Source organism: Solanum stenotomum, chromosome 3, assembly GCF_019186545.1.
Source record: "Solanum stenotomum isolate F172 chromosome 3, ASM1918654v1, whole genome shotgun sequence".
Taxonomy (NCBI): domain Eukaryota; kingdom Viridiplantae; phylum Streptophyta; class Magnoliopsida; order Solanales; family Solanaceae; genus Solanum; species Solanum stenotomum.
In genome coordinates, this window is record NC_064284.1 from 20,769,815 (window position 1) to 20,783,244 (window position 13,430).

At 32.6% G+C, this 13,430-nt stretch overlaps 1 protein-coding gene across 3 annotated transcripts; it reads right to left on the reverse strand.

The window, feature by feature from the left end:
- Window positions 1–3,758: 3,758 nt before the first annotated feature.
- On the reverse strand, window positions 3,759–7,683 carry LOC125861009 (calcium-dependent protein kinase 26). Of its 3 annotated transcripts, none has more exons than XM_049541092.1 (5): window positions 7,526–7,683; window positions 6,088–6,992; window positions 5,700–5,996; window positions 4,385–4,774; window positions 3,759–4,267 (listed from the first exon to the last, which is right to left on the reverse strand). In XM_049541092.1, the coding sequence occupies exons 2-5, from the start codon at window positions 6,674–6,676 to the stop codon at window positions 4,008–4,010; spliced, it is 1,536 nt and encodes a 511-aa protein (XP_049397049.1). In that variant the 5' UTR covers window positions 6,677–6,992; window positions 7,526–7,683; the 3' UTR covers window positions 3,759–4,007. The 3 variants fall into 3 exon arrangements, with proteins under 3 accessions (XP_049397049.1, XP_049397052.1, XP_049397050.1); XM_049541095.1 differs by having other exon boundaries at window positions 6,088–6,784; window positions 7,526–7,650; XM_049541093.1 differs by lacking the exon at window positions 7,526–7,683 and adding an exon at window positions 7,405–7,490.
- Between the last annotated feature and the right edge of the window lie 5,747 nt (window positions 7,684–13,430).

The window sequence follows — 13,430 nt, forward strand, 5'->3', positions numbered from 1 at the left end:
CTTATCATCACAAGGTGGACAAAGTGGTCGGGTCCTTGTGCATAATTGCAACCATGCATTTTAGGGATATTAATATTAAAAATCGGATATTTGTTTCTTATTCAGTTTGTGATGATATCTGAGATATCCATCATCGTCGGTTATTTATTGTGTCTTGATTATCATACTTCCCTTCGTTCCATTTTATGTGGCACTTTTCGGATATCGAGATTAAAATAAGTCTATTTTTTACCGTAAGTTTTTCATAAATTTTTTAAGCATTTTGAATTATCAATTATTGTGATTTATAGTACTTTTTATGTAGTTTACAAATATATGAATTTCATTTCAAAAAAATTAAAGATTCCATACGCAAATTTCCAGTCAAACTTAAATTGTTTTGACTCTCGAAAAACGAAAAGTGCCACATAAATTGAGACAGTACAGAGGAAGTAGTATTTTATTGTTTTTGGTCTATTCTTGTAGTTGTTATGTTTATTCCACTATTTTCTTCTTCCTTGTACTTAGATTTGTTGTAGTTGAGTCAGGGGTCTTTCGGAAACAACCATTCTATCAAGTAATGATAAGATCTGCAGCATATACTCTAGCCTCCTCAAACCCCACTGGTAAAATTTCACTATGTATATTGTTGTTAGTTATATTTAGTTTGTGATGTCAATATACCGAAAAGGTGGTCCACGTATAATTTAGAAAATCGGATAGTTTTGGGAACTTATAAAGTTCTTCTGTGAAACTATGATTAATTAAACCTATTAAGTCCTTAAAAAATGTATCTGATTAGATTCAGGCGGAGTAGTTAACATTTTCATATTAATAGAAAGTCATGATTATTCCTTAAACAAATTGCTTATAAGATTTTTGCTACTCATAATTGTTGACTTACTCGTAACTACAAAACTTTTAAAGCAGAGAATACTGTATAATGACAATAGAACTTCAAAATTTAACATGTAAGGTAAAATTTTAGCATTAAAGTTACCAAGAAAGTACAATTACAATTTACAACAACAACAATAGAAAGCAAAACAAACTACATATGACCTATCTCCTCTAGGAAATCCAAGTGTTAATGTTCCAAATCTTTCATAACATTCCTTTTACACACAAATAATATTAATTAATAAATAAATAAATTCCAAGAGACATTTTATCTTTATCCAGGATGCATCTTGTAATATTCTTTCAAGCAAATCCGGTTTATTTCCAACATATTATCCATAAAATACATAAGGGAATTGTTTTTTCCCATTAATAAATTGGACAAGTATTGTTTGACAACTATTTTTAGTATAATGGACAAGTAAAGATGGATGGAGAGATTAACATCTTAAAAAAACTTTTCAAAGAACATTATATTAGCTGTTTATGGTTCAAATATTTTATTTAAAGTTGGATTTTTATCATCTCCTTCAAATTGTAAAAATTATAGGGGCCCGGGTTTTAGAAAATAATTAGTGTTTGAAAATCCATTTAAAAGAAACAACTTTTGATGTGAAAACCATGCCAATGTCACGAATTTCAAATTTAAATGATGAAACATCTTTTGTCCAGAATACTGTGATAGAGTTACACTTTTCTAAGTTTGAATGCCAAAAATAAACTAATTTTTCAATGACTTCCAAATCTGGACTATTGGAAATGGCTATTTTTAAATTTTCCCATTCTTTGTCGTCTGCATTGTACTACATACAAAAAATAATCGTGGTTGTAGCACGTCCTATATAGTAAATTGAAAGCTTATTGATCAAATGTTTGACATATCCTATTGGACCATCCTGAATCTACAATGATGTGAAAGTTCATTGAGAATTCTTGTCGCCTTGTCCAATTTTAATGAATTTTCATGTGTGCCTGTCCCTAATTTAACTATCGATTTGGTGTGATCGTATCGTTACCTTAATATTTTCTTCTCATTTTGTCTTTATTTATTATTTAATAATTCTATTTTATCATTTATGATTTACCCTATCTTTTCATAGTAGCTCTACCTCATATGGTACAATTTCTTATAGGTTTATCATTCAAATTATGAATGTGTGACACTATGTAACGACGGAGAACATACAATCTATCCAAACATATTCATTAAAACAATACAGTATGATACAATACAATACATTATGAAACTAGTCTCCTCATTCTTTAAAAGTTAAATTGACACTGCCCTAAAGATTTAGTCTTAGAACGTCGACAAATTTCAGTTGTACAATTTTGAACTTCAACTCTGGTTAATTTTCAACTAACAGATCTCTGGAGCACTTTTAAGTTATGACTACTAGATCAAGGAACCTTCACTATTTCTAATAGTATTTATCGATATCGTTCTGCGTTTTTTTCCTTAGCAACTAGCTTTCATAATTTCCATGCCTTCATGTCTTTTTTATCAGGAATTCCTTCTTGTTTATATCAATATGAGGTGATTGTGACACAATACGTAAGACTTTTGGATACACATTCAAATTAGTAGCCCTAAAAGCGGCAACTGGTATGATTTTTACTTTGAAACAAAACTTTAATAAAGGAAAGAGTACCTACAAGGACAGAGCAAAAAAGGATGAGAGTCGTGGAAAGCATACACAAGACAAATTATAATAGTGAATCTTGTCGATTATGAAAGCAAAATAAAAAAATCCTTAGTTGGATGGTCCCTCCACCATTCATATCCTCATTTCCCATTATTATTATAGTCAATGTCTAATTGTATTTGCACCAACATTTTATTCTCCATGGCCATGTGGAGGTGGGAACAAGACCACTCCACCCAAAGTACCAATTCTAAAAAGAGAAACCCCATATAAGCTATAGTTTTAAATTTTAATTAATAGTTTGGGACATGTCAACGCGGAAAAAAGAGAAAAAACCCATCATTTTGTCTACCATCTCCTCACATGGTTGCACAATGGGATAACTTATACAACTATATTACTTGAAAAGTAAAAAGATCACACCATAAACAACTCTAAAGTCAGCTCTTTGGCAATCACAAGAAAGGATTAATTGTATTCTTTAAGTAAATGAGAGTACAAAACAAGCCACATCAAAACTTTAAAAATAGAGTTTATATTATATGCACTGACTATGTAAAAAAGCTCCCACACAATTTGTTTAAGTTAGCTCTCCGTATCAAGAATGATAGTAATAACCTAGAAAACAGAGTAATAACCTGCACAACCGATTACATTGCACTAACAGTGTCATTTTTGTCTAATCAGTTATATAAGTTGAAACTTTAGGGATCGTTTGATAGTGCATAAGAATAGTGTTGAATAGGGTGTATTTAGTAATGTTGGGATTATGTTTATACATTGTTTGATTTGATGTATTAACAGCAGTTATGTCTTTACTCGTGCCATGTATTAATAACCATTGTATTACTAAAAGTCTAATACCATGATTTCCTAAGTATGATACTTTTAGTTATATACATAAGCTAAAAATCCTGCCAAACAACGAATTAAATAATGTCATGTCTTATATAGAATCTAATACATCCTACCTAACGACCATGCAAAGATAATTGCATTCATCTTGTGCAGCCATTTTTGAAGCTCAAACTCTGATTAAAGACCTTGCAGTAATATCAGGCTATTGTTGTTTATATAAGTTTCTGCATTAAAACAAGCTCATGTATCTAGTGAAAATGTACGTCGAACACCCATATTCGGACCAAGGCAAATGAAATGCTACACAGATACCGGATGGCCATGCAAACTCATTGAATATCAGGACAGAAACATTATACATGTGGAAAAGCCTCATAAGCAATTGACTCACTCCCCTTCACATTAACGATAGACAAAAGCTTTGTAACTCAAGAAAACATCATTTTATGGTACGACATTTTACCAAAAATCAAACTTGAGAGTTGCAAAAAAGCTTTGACAGTTTAGTCCAGAAGCTCATGAATCTAACATGTTACGTGACCTCATTAAGCGAACATCAAGGTTAACAACTCTTTTTCTCAGCACAAGCTACTGACAAGTTAAGCCATAAAGTCATCTACACTTTCAGCAGACAAGAGACGACCTGAGTGATGTGGCAGTAGGAAGACATGTGCACGACGCCCATCGGATAACTGTTTCGGTCACCACAATATCAATCTGCTCAAATTCACCAAGACCAATTGTATGGTTCCTCCTGCTCTGGATGCCTAGAGTTCTAGATCCATTTGATCCACTCTTTCTAACTTCTGCTGTCTTATCTCTTACCACTTGCTCAAAGCTTACAGGAGACTCTGACAACATAAACACCTTTCCCACACTGGCATCTGTGACATGAGTCTAATAGGTTTAAATCCTAGGACTCCAGACGGACATATAACAACTTTGGATATAGCAATTTACAGTTTAAGATGAAATTTTAAAAAAAAAAACTGTGAAATTACCTTTATGAAGTAAATCCACATCAGATGCCCTAACAGATAAATCAACTTCATAACTCCCTTGATCAACAACTAAACTTGAACCGAAGAATGTAAAACTAGGCAGTGTTAGAACAGGAGAAGCAAAGTCATGGCCATTTGATCCATTAGTACTACTGAAAGAGAATACAGCGGATCCATAGGAAGTTGTTGATTGTTCGGTTAGTAAAGTAGAAAATGATGACTTGCACGTGAATTTTGGCGATTGGGCATCAATTAAAACGGCAGAACCTGTGCCAAAACTGATATCCTGATTCCGAGTCATAAGAGAAGAGCAGCAGGAGGCTTCATCTGAATGCACTTTTAGGCATGGCTCATTGAAATGCGGTGAGATATCCCGTACCCAAGCATGATCTGTTAAGTGTCAAAATCATAAGTTTGAGGTAACACAAGAAGTAAGCTTCCCAACTGATGCATCCTCAACTGCTTCACTACTTAGATAAAAGAAAAAACCTTTAAGAACTGAAAAATCTATCTCAATCAGAGAAAATCAATTTATGAATTGGATCTTTTTTTTTATGACAAGGAAAACCGCAGCCACTACCCTTTGGGTGCGCACAGGGTAAAACCGTCACTCCTATGCAATAGCTCGCAAACCACACAGGAAAGATAATCCGCACTAGGCAAGCCCGGTGCGACAAGCTTGACCCAGAAGACAACCCCTTGCTTTCGCTGGCAAGGGGTTTCGAATTTGAGACCTCCAACATGGAAGTCCCAAACTCAAACTACTGGGTCACCCTGAAGGATTTTATGAATTGGATCTTCCGAAATTAGATTCCAGCTTAGGTAAGAAAAATTCAATCCATTGACTGAGGAATTTTGAAGATTCATCATCTTGAGAAGCCGGCTGAGAGCACAAAGAAAATGTGGCAGCAAATATGATATATCATGTTGTAGAGGTCAAAAACATGGTACAGCTGCACTCCAACAATTTCATATCCACAGGAATAAGAATAATTTTTTAGAAGAACAGAAGATAGTAAGTCCTTCAGAAATTTACGGATCTGATGTAGTTACATATCTAATGAAATTCTAGATATTCTGGTTTTCACAGTTTACTATCCACTTCTACCCTTAGTAGGTTCATTCTATATTCACAAGCTTATGTGCTTGATCTATCTATCTTTTCAAATCAATTACTGATGTCAAACACAAATAAATATACATTTTTGATGCATCAAACGTCATTCATCAGTTCTATTTTCTTTGTCAAGATTATTCGTCAGTTCTATTTAGGTAACAAGTATAATGAATTTGATAAATATCATGCATATTATACCTAGAATTTGCTGAGGTGTAAGCCTCTGGGAAGGATCCGTACATAGCATTCCTTTAATCAACTCTTTTGCTGAAGATGATATTGTATCCCAGCGATCAGAAGGAAACCGCAAATCAGCTGCCCTGACAGCATCAAAGATCTTTGACTTTGTCTTCCCCCAAAATGGTGGTATTCCACTAAGAAGAATGTAAAGAATAACACCAGTGCTCCAGATATCAGCTGCTTCATTATAACCTCCTGCCAGGACCTCGGGAGCTATATAAAATGGGCTGCCAACAGTACCATGCAAACTTTGACCTGGAACGAGAAAGTTGATGATGCATAAAATTATCAGAATAGGTATAACAATGTTGCATATAAGTTTTTCAAAGGAAAGGAGAAATTATACCTGGCTTGATGTAAGTTGCGAGACCAAAATCAGCTAATTTTATCGGAGAAGAAGAACCCTTTGTAGCCAAGAGAATGTTCTCTGGCTTAAGATCTCTGTGAACAATGCCTTTATGATGACAGTACATCACCACTGCCATTAGGTCATGGAAGAGAACCCTGGCCTCAGCCTCGGAAAATCTACCATGCCTCTCCAGCTGGTGGAAAAGTTCTCCCCCAGCACAAAGCTCCATTACTAGATGTACACAATCTTCTTCCTCATAAACCGCCTTGAGATCTACAACATTTGGGTGGCCAGAAAGCCTGGTCATTATTTCAATTTCAAGCTTGACACTTCGCACATCCTCCTGAGTCACCAATCTATTTTTTGCAATTGATTTGCAGGCCAACACCTCTCCGGTGAACTTGTCAGAGCACGTCCTGATTATCCCAAACTGCCCCCAGCCCAGCTGTTCTCCGAGAATGTAACGATCATGCAGATTGGCAGTATGACTTGCATCCAAAATGGTCCCACTCAAGTTTGCAACTTTATAGCAACATGATGTATAAAATGATGATTCAGTGTTGCTGTTGCTCTTGGCAACAGCCATACGAGAATTGAACCCAATATAACCAAAGGATACCAATGAAGATCTCAACTTCCGTTTCTCCAATCTCGAAAACACTGACTACCTTGTCGAAGTTATCCTCTCCAACAACTAGGAAAACAAATTTTTCAAGTCAAAATAATTGATTTTGAACCATACAAATTTGGTCAACATACTAAAAAGAAGCTTCCAATAACCAGATGGTGAAGTCTGTGTCTACATTAGCCGTTCAACTAATCTGGTCATTATGCCCAATAATAATAAACTCGTCACATCACAAGATCATACTCTAAGCTGCAAACGTGAAAACCAGCTGGATCTGACAAGTCAAAAAACGTGCACAAACTCAATTTCAAGTTCACATACTGCAAATTGAAGTTCTTACAATTTACAAGATAATAACTTTCAGAAAAACCACAGTACAAAAACAAAATTCAGCTAAGCCTATCTTTGGACAGATCCTACAACTATCAGTCTGTTAATAAAACGAAAACAACAAACAACAAACATAAAGAAAAAAGATTTAATATTTCAAAAAAAAAAAAGATACTGTACTCTACACATTTTCACAACTAAACCCAACTAGCCAATAAAATCAACAACATACGTCACCAAGAAAAACAATTTAACACCCTGATCAACTCCCAAAACACAAACTAGCAAACACCCAGAAGCAGAAAACACACATAAAGAAAGATGGCTCCAAGAAACATATTCAAACTGACGAGAACCTCGAAAACACAAAAAGACCCAGATCCATTTTTTTCAAGAAACGCATAAAAAGACGAACTTTTTTTCAAATCAAAGGTAAAAGATACAAATACAAAGAAGGGGCAAGACAAAATCACGAACCAGAGAAGGGAATTGGGTCGGAGTTGCTATCAATTTCTTTGCCCACAACCCACAGGGAGAGAAAGAGACCACCTGTGGAGTGGGGCTGTCTGGTCGCCTTCAAAGTTCTTAAGCTTAAACCCAACCCCTACACACAATATTAATTTGATTTCTATACGACGGAGTCTTTTGCGTTGTGCTGTATTATTATTTTCTTTCTTGCTTTTCCCTTTTAGGGGTCTCTGATATTCTATTGAAATTTCATTAATTTAAATTTATATGGTGTTAAATTTATTTTGAAAAAATCATGTATTATCATGAATCTTTTCATGAAATCAAGGTCTTTGATTAAAAAAAGTAGTTTCATTGGTCCATATCTAATATATGTGTTGAAACTTTACGTCTGATATACGTGTTGAAACTCTACGTTGTTACAGGGTTCATTATGGAAAAATTCATTTGAATTTGCGTGATGTAGGAATCATTTTGAAAAAACACTTATTACCAAGAATTGTTTTCATTTCAAAAGACTCAAAATCAAGATTTTTGATTTTAAAAAACAATTGCATTGGTATATGTCTAATATACGTGTTGAAACTCGATTAATTTGAATTAGCGTTATTGCAGGGTTCACTATGAAAAATTACTTATTACTAGAAATTTTTTATATCAAAAACTCAAAATCGAAATATTTAATTAAAAAAAAAAGAAGCAATTTCATCTGATGCACTACGAACGAATTTCCTTTGGTGCTTTGTTGTTTGGTTAGGTTCCATTGCTTTTGAATTTTAAATATTTGAATTTAATTATCATTATTTTTTATACCCATTTGCCCTACCTTTCTGAGTTGTGTATGTACGTACATAAATAATGCAGATACCCTTTGAACGTGACATCATCCGTCATCTCTGAGAATCTTAGTTTTTATGTAGACCTAAAAAAAATACACTTTTATGTGAGTACATTTTATTTGAATGGATAAGAATTTAGGAAAGAAAGGAATTTTTTTAGATTTATAGGGAGAAGGCATAAATTTTTCTTTGAATATATCTTAAAAAGTCAGTTTCATATTTAAATTATCATGACGATTTATTACATATATTTACTATTTAAAGCGAATTCAATATCACCCTAAACATGTAATGTCGCTCTCACAGTATGTGGTGTATTACACTTGTAGTCATATCAGCGATACGTCAGTACTCTGTCAAAAATTATAATTTTTTATATCCTTTTTGTTTTGTTTTGTTTATAATTAACTTTTCTTTTGTTAACTATATTTTACCTCGTTTGGTGTGAGAGATAAGCATAAATAGTCCTGGGATAAAATTTAGATGTCTTGTTTGGTTGACATGTTTGGGATAACTTATCCCACCATTTATAGCACAGTGATCGGATAAATTATCTCATATACATGGTGTGATAAGACATTCCAGGATAACTAACCACATGATAGTTAATCCTGGGATAACTAGTTCCCAACCAAACGACCCCTTTGATTATTAAAATTATCTAATAGTTATATCTTCTTCATAGCAAAATTATAAAGAAGAAACTTCCAGTAATGGCAGTCAAGAAAACTGTCCGAAATTCGAAGCTTATTTGTGGAGTGGAAGAATTCTGTCGTTTAAAAATGAACCACAAGGAAGCTGCTTTAGTTTCTTCCATTGATTGACCATGAAAATCGAGCTTTCACTGTATCACTTCACTGTGAAGTACAATTTGTTGTGACTTGCCCGTTGCAAATATTTTTCAGAGTCGAACATATTTTTTTTTCTTTTCTATGTTCTTCATAGAGGTTTCTTAAAAGATAGGGATAATAGAAAATAATTTTCTTCCCCTTTTCAGTCAATTAATCATCATATTCATTCAAAAAGCCTACCGTAGCTCCAACAGCTAAGAAACCCCCAACATTTTATCACATCGATGATGTGAAGAAACTTCTTGTTAAAAAACACAAATAACAACCAACAAATCTTAGGTCAAGTATTATATCCGGTACTGTTTGATTATTTTTATTGGGAGATTTACGGGTAAAAGGGTTATGTTTTTTAAGCAACTTGTTTTTGGGTTGCTTTTTGTGGACAATTTAAGCTTAATGGAGAGTGAAGAAGATGTGGAGGCTAAGGTATGAAGAAGAAGAGATGTTGGGGGTGGGTGGGAATAGAAGGAGAATTTTTTAATTTTATTTTTACTTTAATAATTATCTGGCGCGCATGATTTTTTTTTTTTAATTATCTTGTCACGTCAGTTTTAGGGGGGAAATAAATTCACTTTTAACTAGTAAAAGTGTGTAATAGGTTATCATAAATCATAATAGTTTAAGCGTGTAACTGATTTTTCGGGACAAGTTCAGAAGGAAATCTATGCCTTTTTATATGATTATAATTTTTTGAAATTTATCATTTTAAATGTGGCGTAATATTCATGTGATTGGAGATTTTCCTTTTTTAAACCAAAAGTAAAATAAAAGGCATGAATTAATTGTTTTTTATAAATTTAGAAGTGTATTTTTCTTTTTAAATACATTAAAAATGAAAGTATGTGACATATCCTGGGTGTAATAATCATTGTAAACGATTAAATTTTGTTTTTGGAAAATAATAATAATCAAGACAAGAAAGATAGAGATAAGTAATAAATTTGATTTCAATAATTTATGCATAGGTTACAATCTTTATAAAATATTATAAAAAGATATAATCCCCTAATTCTTCTCCCCGCGATCATCAACTCAAAGTGTTGCTTCATTCTTGAATCAATGGATTATTTATTGGAATCTCACCGCGAATGCAGGGCCAAACTTTGATCACAATTGTGGAGATATGAGAATTTGTGGATCACAACTTCAACTTGGAGATAATGACTTTTTTGTATTAGAAAGACATACAGTTCACTACTCAAGAATAGAGTTTCTCTATGCATTTCTCTTCTCTTTTTTCTTATCTTATGAAGATTCCTTTATATAGGCATGAGATAGGATCTTGGAGGTATTTTTGTCTCCTAGTAATTTTAAAGGACTTTGAATTTGAAGAATATGAGTTGGGCTCGTCTTAACAACTTAACAATCTGAGCCTAATATAATTTGGACTTTATTTAAGTCATGTAATTTTAATTCAACATTATTAATCAATAATTTATTTAAGCCAATATTAATTCAACATTCTTAATCAATAATTTCGCTTGATCAACACATCCATGAATTTGAATTTAAATATAAGTTTATCGATAATTCACACTTTACAATCATTTCGCTGAAAGAAAACAAATGATTTATTGAAATAGGGGATAGAAGATGTTTCTTTATTTGGATGGACCAGATCATAAATAAATGCTTCCAAGTATTATTATTATTTTAAAAAAATTCATTTGTGTCAAATTTTTCATTTTTTTAGATAGCTATTATATATTCATGATTAGGATTAAAATTTTGTTATATAATATTTATATGAGGTTCCTCTTTAATAAAATTTGAGTGCTCACATAAATATTCCAAATAATGTCATAGTGACACAGTTCATTCAATGTACAACAACTATTGAACTACTTCAACAAATCTATGAGTAAGAAATAAAGCGCCTGATGAGGATTTCATAATTTAATTATTCGTGATGGTTTATCTCTCTGATATGACTATATGATAAAATATAAAGGGAAAAAATCATAATATATCTCTCAATTTTGTTATTTAGAACTAATATGTCCTTCATTATTAAAGTGACTCATATATGTCCCTATTATTATAAAATTGATAGACATATATCCCTCAATGTTACAAAAATGGTTCACATATACCCCTACCGTTATGAAAGTGATAAAATTAATTTTGAATTAATTTTTTTGATTCTTCATATTTAAAAAATTATGTATTTGATCTTTTTCACACATAAATTATTTTTTGACTTCTTATTATTATTTGAGTTATTATTATTTGAGTTTCTTATTCTTATTTCAATTTTTTTTTCATTCTTTAGTGTAAAATAAGATAAATAAAAAGAAAAAAGGTGCGAATGGAAAAAAAGATTTAAAAAAATAAAACAACTTTTTTTGCTATTGTAATTAATTTAGTATTTATATCTGTAAAGTTTTTTAGGATATTTATAGTAAAGATTATAAGAAAATAAGTGAAAAGAATAAATTTGACCATCAAAATAATAAATTTAAATTTGCCGTTGAATTAAAAAAAGTAAAAAAAAAATGTGTGAGAAAGATAAAATATATCCCTACATGGATTTTTTTTTTAATAAAAATTAATTTAAAATTATTTTTTTCATTCCCGTTAGAGAAAAAGGGTATATGTGAGTCGTTTGTGTAATAATAGGGGTATATATGAGTCACTTTCAGAACGAGGTATATCAGTCCTAATGACAAAGTTGAAGGGTTTATCAGATCCTTTTTCCAAATTTAAAAGAAAGTGGGTCAATGATTAATCTTTTATATGAAGGGTACCTCTTTGAATAATAAATATTGTAGCTAGATTAAGCTCTCGTTTAATCATAGATTTTAAAAAGAAAAAAAATCAAAAATTAAAAAGTTTGAATATCTACTTAGCTTGACCATAGAATTTATTTAGTTTTTGAAATTAAATATTCAAATCTCATAAATAGCTTCAAATCTCTTTTCGGCTTAGAAACGGCCATTGAATTATTTAAAATTTGTCCCGAACTTTTATATTTGATTGGAAGTTTCCCTATCTTTTACAAATGAATATATTTATTCGACTAGTTTAAATTTCAAACCCTACTCCAAACTTTTATATTTATAAAAAACCGGGAAAATGTACAAGTACCCCCTAGACCGTTATCGAAATCCCAGAGACACACCTTAACTAAACTAAGGTCCTATTACCCCCTTGACCCATTTTTTTTGTAATTTGGTACACCTTTTCGACTTACGTGACATCCAAATATCTCCCACGCGCTTGAACTACGTGGAGTCACGGAATGTGCCACATAAGCCAAAAGATGTACAAAATTATATAAAAAATGAGTTCGGGGGGGGGGGGGGGNNNNATAGGACCTTAGTTTAGTTAAGGTGTGTCTCTGGGATTTCGGTCATAGTCTAGGGGGGTACTTATGCTATATCCCTAAAAAACCTTCATTGTTCAGATTAGTCTTCTATGTTTTTTATTGGGAAAATGCATAAGTACCCCCCCCCCCCCAGCCTATGCCTTAAATCCCAGAGACACACCTAACCTTTACTAAGGTTCTATTACCCCCCTAAACTTAATTTATCTATAATATTCTACCCCTTTTCGGCCTACGTGGCACTATCCTTGAAAAAATTGTCAACATGCGCTGGGCCCACAAGATAGTGTCACGTAGGTCAAAAAGGGGTAGAATATTACATATAAAATAAGTTCGGGGGGTAATAGGACCTTAGTAAAGGTTAGGTGTGTCTTTGGGATTTGGGGCATAGGCTGAGGGGGTACTTATGCATTTTCCCTTTTTTATTTGGGAAAATGCATAAGTACCCCTCCAGCCTATACCCAAAATCCCTGAGACACACCTAACCTTTACTAAGGTCCTATTACCCCCCTGAATGTATTTTTTAATTGATTTTTTATCCCTTTTCAGCCTACGTGGCACTATCCTTGAAAAAATTGTCAACACGCGTTGGGCCCACAAAATAGTGCCACGTAGGTCGAAAAGGGGTAGAAAACTATATATAAAATAAGTTCGGGGGGTAATAGGACCTTAGTAAAGGTTAGGTGTGTCTCAGGGATTTTGAGCATAGGCAGAGGGGGTACTTATGCATTTTCCCTTTTTTTTTTGTATATCATTTAGTTGCAGCTAATGTTTTGACCTTGATACAGTTGAGTATTTTTTTAAAATTTATGTATACAAGTCATGTTTTATATATATATATTGAAAAATTATGTCGAAGTCCAAACATATTTTCAAATTCAAAACTTCACCTAAATCCA